This window comes from Drosophila virilis, chromosome 3 (assembly GCF_030788295.1).
Source record: "Drosophila virilis strain 15010-1051.87 chromosome 3, Dvir_AGI_RSII-ME, whole genome shotgun sequence".
Lineage (NCBI taxonomy): Eukaryota > Metazoa > Arthropoda > Insecta > Diptera > Drosophilidae > Drosophila > Drosophila virilis.
This window is the reverse complement of record NC_091545.1, coordinates 3,303,924-3,319,737: the sequence shown is the minus strand read 5'-3', so window position 1 is coordinate 3,319,737 and position 15,814 is coordinate 3,303,924. Positions and strand designations below refer to the sequence as shown.

General features: G+C 35.2%; 1 protein-coding gene across 8 annotated transcripts in view; it reads right to left on the bottom strand.

The window, feature by feature from the left end:
• Window positions 1-538: 538 nt before the first annotated feature.
• The window catches only part of bol (boule homolog, RNA binding protein), a 32,046-nt gene continuing 16,770 nt past the window's right edge, over window positions 539-15,814 (bottom strand). For 2 of the 8 annotated variants that reach the window (XM_015175579.3, XM_015175578.3), the window contains exons 4-8: window positions 11,859-11,918; window positions 11,680-11,797; window positions 11,365-11,456; window positions 10,718-10,751; window positions 539-6,132 (exon numbers count right to left, since the gene is read on the bottom strand). In XM_015175579.3, coding sequence (XP_015031065.1) covers window positions 6,002-6,132; window positions 10,718-10,751; window positions 11,365-11,456; window positions 11,680-11,797; window positions 11,859-11,918 — 435 coding nt within the window. In that variant the 3' untranslated portion in view covers window positions 539-6,001. The other 6 variants (XM_015175581.3, XM_070207787.1, XM_002046229.4 and 3 more) reach the window with 6 other exon arrangements.

The following is a 15,814-nucleotide window of genomic DNA, read 5'->3' as shown; positions in this document are numbered from 1 at the left end:
TAATATCGAATAGAGCGCACTTGAATCCTTTCTAATTATTTATGTATTTTTATGTATTTTTATTTAGTTTCATAATTATTACATACATTGAGTTCTCTCATATATATATATATATATATATATATATCATTTATTTATGTTTATTTTTGTTTTTCGGTTTGGGTTTTTTTTTTTTTTTTCATTTCTGTGTGACTTTTTATGTATGTTGTGTGTGTGTGTGTGTGTGTGTTTCCTTTAGTTTTAGTTTTTATAATTTCCTTTTAGATATCGATCGTACTTAGTTTGTATAGTATTTAGCATTTAGTTAATATAATTCTTCATGTCGTGGGTGAAATGTGTTTACGTTTGTTTATTTCTTTGTTTTGTTTTTTTTTTTTTGTTTTTGGTTTTATCAATTATTTTTTTAAGTATCGTAATTAGATCGTTTACTTAAAATTACAGCCTTTATAAATAATTATTTTTTGCCTTTCCTTAATTTAAATTTCTTCATATTTTGTTTTTTGTTTTAATTTAATATGTTTTTGCTTTATACTTCATATTTCGCTTGCCATTGTACTACGTATCCGTTTTATATTTTTTTTATTTTTGCTTTAACCTTTCTTTATAATTGTTACTAAATATATGTATGTATATAGAGACCTTTTTTCGGCATCATATTTGATGTATTTTGAATAATTTGCACACATGTATATAATATATATATACATATATATATATGTATATATATATATAATAGTTATCTAAATATATATTCATATAGATTTCGTATTTGACAATTTCAGTTGGGCTTTGCTTTTGTTGTGTAGTGTAGTTGTAGTGTAGTTTTCTTTTGAATTATTATTAATTATTTTTTTTTTTTTATATATATTTTGCACACGGAAGTTTTTTGACTTGTACACATAAAAACCACGGAAAAAAGTACACACAAAATGTTTTGACGACTTTTTCTTCTATTTTTTTTTTTTGTTTAAGATTTCTCTTAGAATTTTCTTTGGTTTTTGATGCTTGGAATATGTTTTTTTGTATTTGTATTTGTGTTTTTCTATTTTTCTTTCTTTACGTTTTTCATTTTTTTTTCTTTTTGCCTAACTCAATTCACACCTCGAAAACAGTTGCATTTCCGTTTATCTCAAAAGAGAAAAATATATATTAATAATTATTTTTAATATTTTCTTTTAATTTTTATCCATAATATATATATATATATATTTTTTTTTTACTTTTTGGTTTTTGATTAAAAAATATTGCAGCTCAAAATTGTAATACTTTTGTTTATAATTATATTTATTATTATTCTCCCTTCCAGATCTTTTATACAGTTGCATAGATCTTGCTCCAAGTTGATATTTTTATTAGAATTTCTTTTTTTTCAGTTTTCTAATTTTGTGATCTAGAATGTGTTTAATCCTGAACTTGATCTGTGTATTTTTTTTTATTGTATTTAAGTGTTGGGCTGAATTTCTCATATGTATTACGTATTTCATGTCGCTACTTTATGCTGCTCGGTATACTATATATATATATACATATATATAGTTGTTGTAGTTGTAGTTGTAGTTGTTGTATATATAGACTCTCATCGTGTGGTAGAGATTTTCAATTTGTTGTACGGAAGAATTTGGATACAATTCAATATTTGTTTACTTTGTTAATTGTGGTGTGTTTTCTTTTTATTTTATTTTTTAGCTAAAAGTTATAATTTATCTAGAAGTTTATCTTTTCGCTAATCTTTGCTATTTCTGCCATATACTCTTAACTGGCCGTTTAACATGTGTGTGTGTGAGTGTGAGTGTGTGTGCGAGTGTGTGTATCTGTATCTTCAGCTATGCATCTAATATGTAGTTTGCAGCTCAGTGTGCAATTTCGTTAAGTTTTAGAAAACAACAAGTTTTAGATTTCGGGCGAAAATGGAGAGAAAATTTAATTTAAACGTTTGCAGAATTTTGCACTTAATTTGTCAGCAGAAGGCAAACAGAATGTTTCCTTAAGAAAAAAAAAAAACTAAATATACGCATAAGTGCTAATAATAAACCTAGAAAACAGTGTTAATAAATTCCATTTTGTTTTGTTTTCGTATACGAGAGCATTTCTCATATATCTCTCATCGACTAAAAATACTCAACAACAATTTTTCGTTTACTTGAAACCATTTTAGCTACAATTTATGTTTTTTGAGTTGTATTTCTATATATATATATATCATATCATATCGTTTAAATATTTTTCTATGCATTTGCCGCAACACGCGTTTTGCAACACTCAAATTTGTCTTTTGCCTTTCTCGTTGCTTTCACCATTTGCCATATGTTTGTTGTGGTTGTTGTTGTTGTTTCTGTTGTTGTTTCTGTTGTTGTTGTTGCCATACCCGAACATGCCTTAAGCTTGATACGATATCGAAATTGTCATGTATATATGTATATATATACTAAATATGTGTAGAAGTTTCTCAAAAATGCTTTGCTGACAATAATGATCCAAAAAACGTGTTGTATATAAAAAGGAAAACGAAACTTTCTGGCTATACGGTTTTTCTTCAAAAGTTATCGAATTGGGGGGGTCCTATTGTTAAAACTAAATATAAGTACGAATACAATGCCTATTACAGCTATCTCGCTCTAACTCTTCTGCTATGCTATATGTAATGCACCTGTGAGTGTTTTCTTTTTGTCTACTTTCCTCTCAACTATTCTCGAGTATTTCTCAGTTATTCTCAGCAATTCTCTTCTCTATATCTTGTAGAGTTTCGTTGCACGTTGTTTATTGTATTTTGTTGTTTGTTTCGTTCTTTGACTCTCCGCTAATTCTGGATACGCTAATGCGCTATATTCATATGCAAAGTTGATTCAATTGATTCAATGATTCAATCAGTATTCAATTCATTATTCACACTCTTACAATATAATAACGACAGCTGTGTCTCTCAAATGCCCCAAACCTTTTTTTTTTTTTTGACTGGGCCTATTGCGAAATGACATGAATGTGTGTGTGTGTGTGTGTGTGTGTGTGTGTGTTACGTCTGTATTTATCAATCACATTTTCTTCTGTGTATGTGTTTTTACTATCATAATATTGCTCTATTATACTATCATTATTATTTGATATCTTTTTATTCAATTGTAATTTTATGCTGCTTTCTAATGCCCAGTTTTCATATTTTTTGTGTTTTTTTTTTTTTTGTTTTGCGGTTCGACTAATAAGTACAATATCATAAAAATAACACTGTATATTTTTTTTTGTAAATATAAATATTTATATATAATATACATATATATGTATATCTCAGGTTTTCCGTTTATTAAATACAATATAATATAACCATATACTATATATATAAAACGCGCTCGCGACTAGCCCGAAAAAAAAAATAAATACCAATTCCAAATCAAATTGCCAACTTGCCCCCAACTGCTTTCGTCCCGCCCCCCGTGCGCGCTATACCCCTTCAACACACGCCGCCGCTGCCCTTGAGCTGCATTAGAGTATTGGTGAGGTGTGTTGCCTGTGTGTGGCATTTGAAAAATTCGTAAACACTTTTTTTTGTTTTTTATTTTCGTTTGTTTTAATATATTTTTTAATTATATTTTTTTTTTAGCGTCAGTCTTGTGTAAATTAAATTTTACTTCAAAAACATTTTAATGCACACACACACACACATGCGCGCATACGCACACACACACACGCACACGTGTGCAACTAAAGGGTCGCTGCTTGGTTGGGGCGGGGGCGGGGGCAGAGGAGGGGCGTGCCAGCCCAAGTGTCGCACGCGCTTCGCTTGTTATATAAAAAATGCTTCCGCTGCTCGACATGTACATATATATAGAGTATATATATATATATTTAATAAAATGTATTTTATATACATATGTATGGTATATATGTATATAAGGTTTAATCAATTCACACGTAGACGTTTTTTAAAAAATGCATTTTCTTATTTAACGATTTAGCTAGTACTTGTTTTGAATGAATCGTATAATAAGTAGACGCCATCTAGATATTTTTCTTATAACTTATGCGGTACACACACATATATGCATAGATATAGACTATCTTTCTATGTAGATATACTTGCACGGGAAGAGTTTGAGAGAGACTAAGTTTAGCAAATCAATAATAATTGAACATTTAGATTTCGATTATAGAGGCTGCTGCTTTTCCACATATAGAGTATATATAGTATTTGCATGTATATATGTACATACGCTTAAATAGACGATGCCTGACCGCACTGAGATACCCTTGCGAAAGTGAAGAGTATATGATTGCCCATTCAACTCAGGCAGAACGAGTCTAGCTAGCACACATGCTATTACATTTGGTTAAAAACGGACAAGGAATCTGTCTTCTTTTCACTCGCAAGGGTATTCGAGCTTCGGCTAGCCGAAGTTAGGACTTTTCTCTGTAGTAATTAGAGCTAATTTGACACAACCGTTTAATTCAACTATTCGTATAACTCACTGAATCTGTATAGTTGTCCTCTCTTAAGATTCGTTGCACGTTTGCGAATTTCACTTTGAAGCGTCCTGAAAGTATGCTACAGTTTTTTTTGTGCACATTACGTATACGACACGCGCGCGCATGTGCTGTGTGGAGTGTTTTTGCGTGTGTGTGTGTGCGTGTGTGTTGAGGAAAAACATGAAAATATATAAAAGTAAAATAAAATCAATAGTTCGTTTCGGGCTCTCATTTATTTGCTTGACAATTGGTAATTGTTGGCTAACTTCGAAATTTAGAAAAAACTTCTATATATACACATATACACAAAGGGCAACGAATTTTGTACGCGCAAGCAGCCAAATAATGCAAGGTATGGTAAAAATACAGAGTATAATACATATAATATATATACATATATATATATATATATTTTAGAAGAAACGTTGAAAATTTTGCAAATTGTTGTCGGCCAAAGTGGAAATTGCAGACCTTTATTATATTATATAGAAGAACTACTAATCGGAACGCCAAAATTGAACCCGAAACAAATTTGGTTTGGCCAAACGTTGATACGATAACTATATTCGCTTTCGGTATCATTCAATTGAGGGCTACAGTCGGTAGCAAAGGACAAAGGTGGACGGTGCGGAGCGGGGGCGGGGGGATAGTAGCAAGACTTGCGGCGGTGAAATGGGATAAGAGATGTGCGAGACGGGGTAATTACGTCTGATAGTGATTGATTGGGATTTCGTGTTAATCGAAAGAATTCCTGAAGAAGTTTGGATATGCTTTGGTCTCGACTGATCTCTCTCTCTCTCTCTTGGCCTATTCTCTAGTTGGGGTAGGGATTGGGTGGGGGGTGGGGGAAACGACGTTGCGACTTGCTAAAACCCTGCCTAAGCCTGCTTTTGTTGTCGTTGTTGTTGTTGTTATTGTTGTGGCACGAACTGCAGCCCATTTTGAAAGTCTGGCTTAGAAACGAAACAACGAACAATAGAAACGAAATACAGAAAACTATGAAACAATTTGAACAATCGGTAAACAAATTAACGAAAAAATTATGAAACTATTTCAGGTGTGGCGCCACCAATGCTGCATTGTTTTTTTTTGTTTTGTTTTGTTTTAAGTATTTTCTTTCTCATTTTCTTTCTCCATTGTTTTTCCTCTCTCTTTCTCTCTCTCTTGCTCATTTTCCACATATGCTTTCACATTGGCAACATTTTGGTTCTGCCAGCCAGTTCTGGTTCGAACTCTGCCTGCTGTGGCTCTCTTTCTCTCTCACTCTCTGTTTCTCTCTGTCTCTCTCTCTCGTTGCTTGGCAACGACACGCAATGCGGGCCAGGCGCTGGTTGTTTTTCTTGATATATTTTTCTTATGCTTTTGCTTTTCTTCTCATCTGCGTCTTCTTCTGTTTTGTTTTGCTTTTGATTCGATTTTCTTCGATTCTTTTCTTCTTCTCCTTTGCTGCTGCTGCTCTGTGTGTGTGTGTGTGTATATATATATATATGTGTGCGTGTTCTATCCGTATTATTCTTGAGTTCTTCTGTTAGACTAGGCATGGAGACTACATGGACATGCGCCAATTGGTCACCGAGATGTTGCTTTTGCTATTGTTGCGATTGTTATTGTTGCTGCCATCATCAAACTCCCAGGCGGCATGCGGGGGCGCATGATGCGGCATCGGTGGCTGGGTTTCTAATGGAAAATTAAAATGGATCTTGGAATTGGATTGGGGTATCAGACTCGGGCTGGCATGCGCATATGCAAAAGCGCTGTGCGTCAAGTGTAACTAAACTAAAAGCAATAATTATAATCAAATAATTAAATAAATAAGAATTTGTGTTTCTAGTGTGCGTTCGTCATTTTTTTTTTTTTGTATGCTAAAAATAATTAAGTAGCTGTTGCTTTATTGTTTTTTGTTTTGTTTTACCTTTTTTAGTTCTCTTTTAAGCTTTCCTTTCTCGCATGTGTGTGTGTGTGTGTGATGTGTTTTTATATTGTGATGATCTTGTCGCATTTCCACATTTAATTACTCTAGAGCTGCGCGTATGTATTTTTTTAATTACAGTTTTCCATTTAATTGCTGAATTCCTTTTTTGTTTTTAGGTAGGTTGTTACTTAAATTCTAAAAAACGTTGCTCCTAACTTGAGCCGCACTTTAATCAGTTGATTTTTGCTTTAAAATATGTATATATAATAATATTTTTTTTTTTTAATATAGATTTTGTTTTTCATTTACTTAGCTTTACAGTTTATGCCTTTTGCTATGATATATATATATATTTATTTATTTATATTTTTTATCTTTTCAGTTTTGCTTTGACTAATTTGTGTTCTTATTAGTTGCTGTTCATTTAAATATATTTAGTACATACACTTATATGCTTTATGTACGTTATGTATATGTAGTATACAATATAAATATTCACTATTTTTATTTATGTATATATATATATATGTATATACGCATGTATAAACTTAATAGATTTTTTGACGATGGGACACAATCTGCTTCGACTACTGCGCTCAGTAAAAACTTAAGAACCTCTGCCCTCGAGTCAGACAATAAATTGAGTTACAAACAGTTTAAATCTTAAACTTTTTTCATTTATCATTTTGTATGTATGTCAGCAAAAATGTTCATAATAATTATGCCATTTGTATATATATATATATTTTTTTTTTGTTTTTTTTTTTCTTTTAATATTTTCCTTTTAAACCTAAACAATTTATTTATGAATTTTTGCTTTTTGTTTTTCAAAATATCACGTATATATCTTAAGTTATGCCTTGGATTTATTAGTTGCTGTCTGCGGGTGTGTGTGTGTGTCTGTGTGTATGTTTGTGTGTGTTGGGTATTGCAGGACATTTACGACTGTACCTCAACAAAAATTCATAACCTAAACTATTTCGCTTTGAGTACTTTTAAGTTAAGAAACATAAATCCGCGACTGGCTTAAGTACACTGCATGTGTGTGGGTGTATGTTTGTGTGGGTGTGTTTGTTTGTGTGTAGGATGTATGCATGCATGCATATACGTATGCATGCAGCATGTACGTATGCATGCACATATGTAAGTATGCATGCACGTATGCATGTACGTATGCATGTATGCATGTATGTGGCTTATCTGGTGGTTGTAGTTTTCAACTAGAGCATATCAATTATTTAATTATTGCTTTTATTTTCGTTCTCTCTTTTTCTCTTTGCTTCTATTTGTTTTTGTTTTTTTTTTCTAATTATTGTTACGATTCGATTTTTAAAAATTTGTTTTTTTTTCTCTTTTAATGTTATATTTAACTATGCAACAATTGAGTTTTATCTTTAAACGTTACAAATTTGTCAACAAGTTGAAGTGCGGCGCAGGCGGCGTGGGAGGGAAGGGGAGGGGGTGGGCGACGGCAGCACTGGGGGAGGGGGGCGTGTCTACTGCTTGAATTTGCAGGTAATTTGTGAAACCTCTGGGTTCGATTTTCTTTTATTTCATATACATATTTTATTTTGTGGAAGCAAATAAATATTGTTGATCTTAAGGCAAACATACTCGTAAAATATATATATACATATATATATTCGATTAATTTTCATTATTTTTTTTTTGGGTATTCTAATCGATTTTTCAGCCAAATTTTGCACCAATTTTTATTTTGCCGCCGTCGCCGTTTGCCTTTGTGCGCCGCAAATAATTTCATTTTAGTATTTAGTTTAGTATTTTTTTTTTTTTTTAGATTTTATGTATGTATTGTATTTAGCTAAATACTCGTGTAACACACACTTATTTGAGTGTCTATGTATTGCTTTAGTTATTCTTTTTTTTTAAATTATTTTCTTTGTTTTTTATGTTTTGAATAGTCTCGCTATGTACTAGGCATATAATTAGTATATAGTATATATATATTTATATATGTATGCATGTATATATATTTGTGTATATGGTATATTGTGTATATACTTTTCATACTTTTTGCTCTTTTAGCTAGCATATTTTGAATATCTTTATTGTATAGGTTCTTGTTTTTCTTCTTCATACTCTTTCACTTTGCCTTAAGTACTAATATTTATTTTGCTTTTCTCTCTGTTTTGCCTTTAGTATTTTAATTCGTTTTAACATCAGTTTTTTTTTTTTTTGCTTCGTTAAGACTACAATTTCGTTCAGTTTACTTTTTGCTTGGCTTACAAATATTCTATATAACTTACGCATGTATATATATATGTGTATGTTAGTTGTGTGTATGTGTGTACGTGTGTGTGTGTGTAGTTATGTTATCTTTTAGCTTGCGCGCCTTCTTTGTGCGGCGGTTTTTTTTTTTAAACTAATTATTTAGTTACTTTTTGCTTTTGCTTTGTATTGCTGTATGTGTATAACATTTACCGTTATCATTTACAGTTACATTTACATTTAAGTGTGTGTGTGTGTGTGTGTGTGTCGTGTTGTGTGCGTGTGTATTTTATATAAATTAATATTTATGCATAATTTATGTCTTTCAACTTTCGTTCTGCTGCCCTCCTCCCCGCTGCACGCTCTCTTATACTTAATGTACGCGTTTCTCTTCTACCCTCCCTCTCTCTCTCTCTTTTCGGTATATTTGCTGCTCTACTGCCTCAATAAATAATATTCTAGCTGACTTGACTTGCTTCTCTCTGTGTGTGTGTGTGTGTGTGTGTGTGGGTGTGTGTATCTGTCTCATTTGTGCTAAATAACCCAAAATTATATTTCTACATATAAATTTATTTTTGCTGCTTATTTCTGTCTTTCATTTGCCGTTTGCCAGCAGCAGCAGCAATAGCAGCTGCAACAATGTTGCCTGCATATTCCCCCCTTATACCAGCCCCCCAACTGTCCTCTCCCTGGCAGCCATTCCACCTCCGCTAATTGCACATTATTAAATGTTGCGACTGAAGTACAGTCAAGCCCGGACTCGCCGCCCCGCTTCCCTCCCGCACTTTAGTCAGCTCCACCAACTAAAAACATAAGCTGCTTATGCACTCTTATATATATATGTATGTATGTGTGCATGCGTGCGTGCGTATGCATGTGTGTGTGTGTTGTGTCCTTGGTTGATTTCCAACTGTGTATCTATACGTATCTATAGAAAACGTAGCTACAAATTTATTATAATATACTTTAGCAGCTGCTGCTGTTTAAATAAATTCTATTAATGCTTTGTTGTAGTTGTAGTTGTTGTAGTTGTTGCTATTGTTGTTCTTGTAGTAAGTAGCATCAGTATTTACTGTTGTTGTAGTTATTGTTGTTGTAGTTGTTGCTGCATCCTCAAAGTTAACAGGGATAAATGCCTACAAGAAACAGTCGAAGAACATTTTGCATACATTTCAAAACATATTCATCTGTGTGTGGCGCGTGTGTGTGTGTGTGTGTGTGTGTGTGTGCTCACAACTACATGTATACGTTAGCTACAATATTATGCGCAGGCATCACAACAAAAAGAAGAATTAATTGAATTAAATGGCGCAGTTTCTAATACAAAAAAAAAAAAATATAAAATTAAATTTTTGCTTGCCTTTTTTTTTTGACTAATTCTCCTAGGGCGCCCCCTAGCTGTAGCGAGGGGAGGGGGGCGTGGCATTTAACTAATAATTGACGCCTAGAGCGCAGTGTGTGTGTGTGTGTGTGTGTGTGAGAGTTAAATTAAAAATATGCTAAATTAAAATTAAAACTAAATTTATGTATGTTGTATTTTGTGCGGCTGCGGGCAACTGCAGAGAGCGATGCGGGGATTTGCAGCGTTGTTCTAGTGGCTGTTATTGTTGTTGTTGTTGTTGTAGTTGTAGTTATTTAAGTTGTAGTTGTTGTAGTTGTAGTTGTAGTTGTTGCTGCTGCATCTGCTGCTGCTGTTGCTGCTTGTTGTTGTTGTTGTTGTTGCTCGGGCAGCTCTCAACGAAAAATCTTTGCGACTACGAAAATTTGTTGTTCTAGTTGTTCTGGTTGTTGTAGTTGTTATGGTTGTTGTTGTTGTTGTAGTTTGGTTTTATTTAACCTTTGAACGGCGTTGAATTGTTGTGCAGCAAGAACCGAAAGAAAGAAAGATAGAAAAACAAAGCGTATACAAAGAGGTGTGTGTTAAAAACTACAGCAAAAATACAGTTAAATACGGATCTATAGATATATAGATATATATATATATATATAGGATATATATGAGCAAGCATCGGAGAACAAAGTGTGTTCAGGCAAAGGGAGCGAAAGATAGAGCGAGTGAAAGCACGCTAGGCAGAGATAGAAAGTAAAAGAGAGACTGAGTGAGCACTGCGCTCTATTTACCTTGATAGTTCTGAGGCCAAATGGTGGGTACATTCTGTAAAATAAAGAGAAAGAAAAGGTTAGTCTTAGTTTAAGGAATTAAGCATAATTTCTATGTGGCGCCCTCTATTGAGCAGAGCTGTTCGATCCCTATTCAATGGTAGAATTATCCTCCAGACGCGATACCCTATTAAGATAAATGCACCAACTAGTCTATTCGTTCCCATTTCAACTTAATTAAAAGGAAGGAAGCATAGATTCTATGTGGCGCCCTCTATTGATCAGAGGATTTCGGATCATTATAAAATAGACGACGGCAAATTACCGAAACCGGAACCAAAGAAAACCAGTTAGCCGAAGTATACTCGATAGCGTTAGAGGTCCTTAAGGAATATCCTTCAGAGAGTATGCTCCCTAGAAACCATATCCCATGACCTTGTATCTAATATGAAATCGTTTACCTTGGAATATCCCACAATATATATCTAAGAAACAAAAAACATTTCAGGGAGTATCCATAAAAACCATATCCTAGAATCCCCTTAAATGCTATAAATGTTATCCTGTATCTATTATAAAATCGTTTACCTTGGCATCGAATATCTATCCATCTAGTATCTAATATCTATCTTAAGTATGGTATAAGGTATTTTGTTTGAAGTACTCACCATTGGCACGCTGTAGTACTGATAGAATGGCTGATATTGCATGGCTGAAGGTGGGTAGATGGCTGGCACGCCAGCGGCTGTAAAGTCAGTAACTAGTTTTGGTTAATTTGTCCGGCGTTACATAGATTGTTTATAGATGTGTTGTTTGTTGTTGTTGTTTGTTTGAGAGGAGAAAGAGAGTAAAAATGGAATATAAAAAAGAAAATATCGTTTTATAAAACACAACTAAAGCCATATGAACTTGAAATCGTAAACGTAAAGCATACAAACTCTCTGATGTAACTATGAGATACTTTATCTCAAAATCTCTCTCACCTGGCGGATAGACGGCAGCGGCAAACTGATCCATGGGTATATTGCTAATCGGTGCCGGCGGCGTGGTGGTATAATAAACGGCTCCATTGGTGGCCACAATCGACTGCAGCGGATTGGGCTAAACAGAAAATGCGTTGATATAATATAATCAAGTTATATACTCTAAAGCCGAGACTCACCTGTTTCTTGATGGCTGGCGCAATGTTCAGCTTGCGATCACGCAGCACCACGCACTCACCCTGAGAGCAGAAGGCAGAGTTGAAGCCAGCGGGGAAGAGAGAAGAGTGTATGCATATTTAGTAGAGAATTTTTATTTTTTTTTTCTTTTTTTGTGGTAAGAACTTGTTGTGTTTGTGTGTGTGTGTGTGTGTGTGTTGTGTGTGGCATCAACAGACAAGCCAAACGAAATTCAAATTGGAAATTCAAATTCAAATTCAAATCGAACGCAGCAGCATCAAAAAAAATGCTCAATAAAAAGAAATAAGAACCAAAAGAAAATTAAATAAAAGGCGCAACGCTTTTGTCTTTCAACGTGGAACAACAATTTTACTTGAGCTTTTATTTCTTATTCTTTGTTTTTTTTTTTGTGGCAGCGGCAGAGCCCAAAAATGTGGCCAACAGATTCATGAAAAACACGTGCCAAGCCAAAAAATAAATAATATAAAAATTGAATATGTATATCAAGTAGTATAGTATATAGTTTAGGCATTGTTTTATGTGTGTGTTTTATTACAAAATGTCATGTACTGCAATTCGGTTTGGAATGTGTTTCACTTTGGTTTTGATTTTCGATTTTCATTTTCAAAATCTCTGCACGCCGCACATAAATCGGTTCTTAACAAAAACATAAAACAGTGTTGAACTGAACTAAGCGTTTTTTTTTTTTAGATTAAAGCTTCCATCAGTTTGGCTATACAATTCAAATTTAACAACTATCATACTTTGGTTTTAATTCAAGAACGCCAACACCAAATCGCAAAATTATATATATATATATATATATATTAAAATGTACAAGTTACGTGTGCGGAATACTCAAAAAACAAACGTCGAAAAGGCCGAGAATGAGAATTTATGGGTTAGTTGAAAAAAATCGGGTAATACTATGTCGAGAATGCATCTGACTTTGGATCAGACTGTAAGACTACCAGTATACGTTATATGGGGTTGCCACCTAGTAGTTTATTTGAATGGTGTTGCCACCTAGTAGTTTATTTGAATGGTGTTGCCACCTGTGTTACGAATGTATTGAGGGCCTCCTCTAAACTGGTTATTATGTCGATAGGATCTGAGTCTTCTTTAAAGCTACAAATAATACGTTATCGGGTTGCCAGCTAGTCAAACTATGCAAGAATTACTTTTATGGAGTTACCACCTAGTACAAAATAATTGTGCGGCTCCAAAAATAGATCTAAAGGCTGGTTTTAGTAAGAGTAAGATGTCGAATGGATATCCGACTTGTTTGTAAAGCAACCAGTAATACGTAATATGTTGCCACCTAGTCGAAAGCTATGCAAAGATTATATCTTTTATGGAGTTGCCACCAAGTGAAAAGAGCGCTACAATAATTCTATGAAAGATTTTGAAATGCTATCGAAGGGCTTTAGGGAAATTGGAAGAGGATAGGGTTTCCCTTCATTAATTCCATTTAGCTTTGTTGCAAGGATTTCTTTGTATTTGGTGAAAGTTTTTGAAATGCTATCGATAAGGTTTCCCCGCTTTAATCGCTTTCCACTGTGCCTGGGAGCCACTTGTCAGTTCTGCCGGTTACACGGGTTACGGGTCAGTTTAACTTTAATTGGCAATTAGGCGCTGATAGCCGCAGCAATTTGCACTTGAAATGCATGAAAAGCCATCATAATGGGCGCTCGCATTTAACCACCGAACCACCCACGGATTGGGTTGGCGGAGTTGAGGCCTAAGCAAATATTTACGGAGCAGCAGCTGCTGCTGTTGCCGTTTCTTAAAGTTGTTAAACGACCGGAGGCGACACGTTTTTATACATTTTCTGGCCGTATCCTTTGACCGCTGCAGGGCAAACAGACCAGAGTCTTTTCATTTTGGCCCTCAAAGCATAAAAGACGTCAAGCAACACAAGGATAAGCGTCCATAACACAAAAGGCCGACCCACAGTTATAAATAAAACACACAAAAAAAAAAAAAAAGAAAAGTAAAAAACAAAAGAGTTGCTCTCGCTGCTCGGGAGGTCGTACGACCCACTTTTGTCTTGGGCGAATTTAATTAAGAACCCTCTCAAACGGCTTCAATGCTGGGCCCCTTCTTTGTTGCCTTTCTTGTGCGCACACACACACACACAAAAAGGACAACAAGAGGCGGCGCTCTCTGGTCCAGTGTCTTACAACATTTATAAAGTGTGGAAAGCAAGACCCACACCCACCCCCCCGCCACCCAATCCGGAAAATCCCTATGGTCAGCTGGCATGCGCATTAATAAACGCATTCAAAATGTTTTGGCCAAAGTAACATTTCAATTTTGGTATCGAGTGCGCCTTTGAAGTGTAGCCCAACCGGGCTCTTGACTGTCTATTATGTGTATGCGTGTGCATCTCGATGTGTATGAGTGTGCGTGTGGGTGTGTGCGTGTGTGTTGCCTTGGTAATTATGTATACTAATGTGTGGATTTAGTGCGCTATCAAAAAACATATACACAGGAGTTTAGTAAACGCCAAGAGATGAGTGAAGAGCTGCTCTTGTGTGTGTGTGTGTGTGTGTGCGTATGTGCGTATGTGTGTGTGTGTGTTCATGTGGGCGTGTCTCTGTGGCTTGTAGAACTCTGCACGTTGTGGTTGCTGTCGGGCATAGCCGGAGACTAGGTCTATACGGCTGGGAACTCTATTTGGGCGGTAGCTTTAACACAAATGAAATTTTTGGGTAAACGAAATTTAATTAGTGCAAATGTCTGCATGTGTATGTATATATATATAAATGTGTGTATGTGTGTGTGTGTGGGTGTGCGTGCGTGTGTGTGTGTGTGTGTGTGTGTGTGTGTTGTGTGCGCATTAAAACCTCGTTAAACGTTGCCACGGCTGGCAGGCCCACAGAGCGTACATTGTTGTCGCTGCCCGAGGCTGGATGGAGCGGAGGCGGGGGCGGTATGGTAGGCGAGTTGTTAAAGCATGTAAGCATACAAGGACACACACACACACACACACACACATACCAATACACCTACTTGTGCAACACACTGAAAATGTGCAAAGCGCCAGCAGCGCAATAACAATGCACATTTAATGACAAGTGGAAAACTTTTTCACTTAATGTATGCCACACACACACACACACACACACACACACACACAAAAGAAGACACACGGTGGGGAGGGGAGAGGTGGGGAGGTGGGCCGGGGAAGATTGAGAACAGGCAGCAGCTGGCTGTTATGCAATACACTCTAATCAAAATGCAATACAATTTCTAATAAGGCTCTCTCTGTGTCAGCCCCAGAGCCCGTCAGAAGCTGTTGTCTTTATTTAGGAACTCGTTTAGCTAAATGGGATGAGCAGAAGGCGGAGCGGAAAGCGGGGCAGAGGAGGGCGTGGTGCGTGGGTTGACCCAGCAACTGACAGCTAAATAATGCCCCCCGCCGCGGCTCCTTGCCTTCATTGCATTTTATACATATTGCATAATTGAGAAAAATTATAATTAATTGTAAATATTGCAACGAAAAACATCGAATTGAAATAAAATTCGTTTTAAATATACAGCAAAAAATGCACTAGACTCTAGCTCAATATATATTTATATATGCTATATAGACGTAAGATCTACAATCTATAACAAGACCGAGGCGTGGGCAATTAGCTAATTTGTTTAATTTGCGCAAAAATGGTTAAAAAAGAGACAAATTATTGAAAATTGAAAATGAATGAAATTTGAAACGGTGCAACGAACTCAAACGAACGAGCTTGTGTTATCGATAACAGTTATCGATAACAAAAAAGAAAACGGGACAGCCGTCGCTAACGAGCTAACAAATGCAAATTTGATGTGTCTTACTAAAGCTATGTTAAAGTGTGTCTAGATGTGTGTGTGTGTTGTTGCTGTGTGTGTGTGTGTGTGTGTGTGTGTGTGTGTGTGTGTGTGTGTGTGTGTGTGTGTGTGTGTGTGTGTGTGTGTG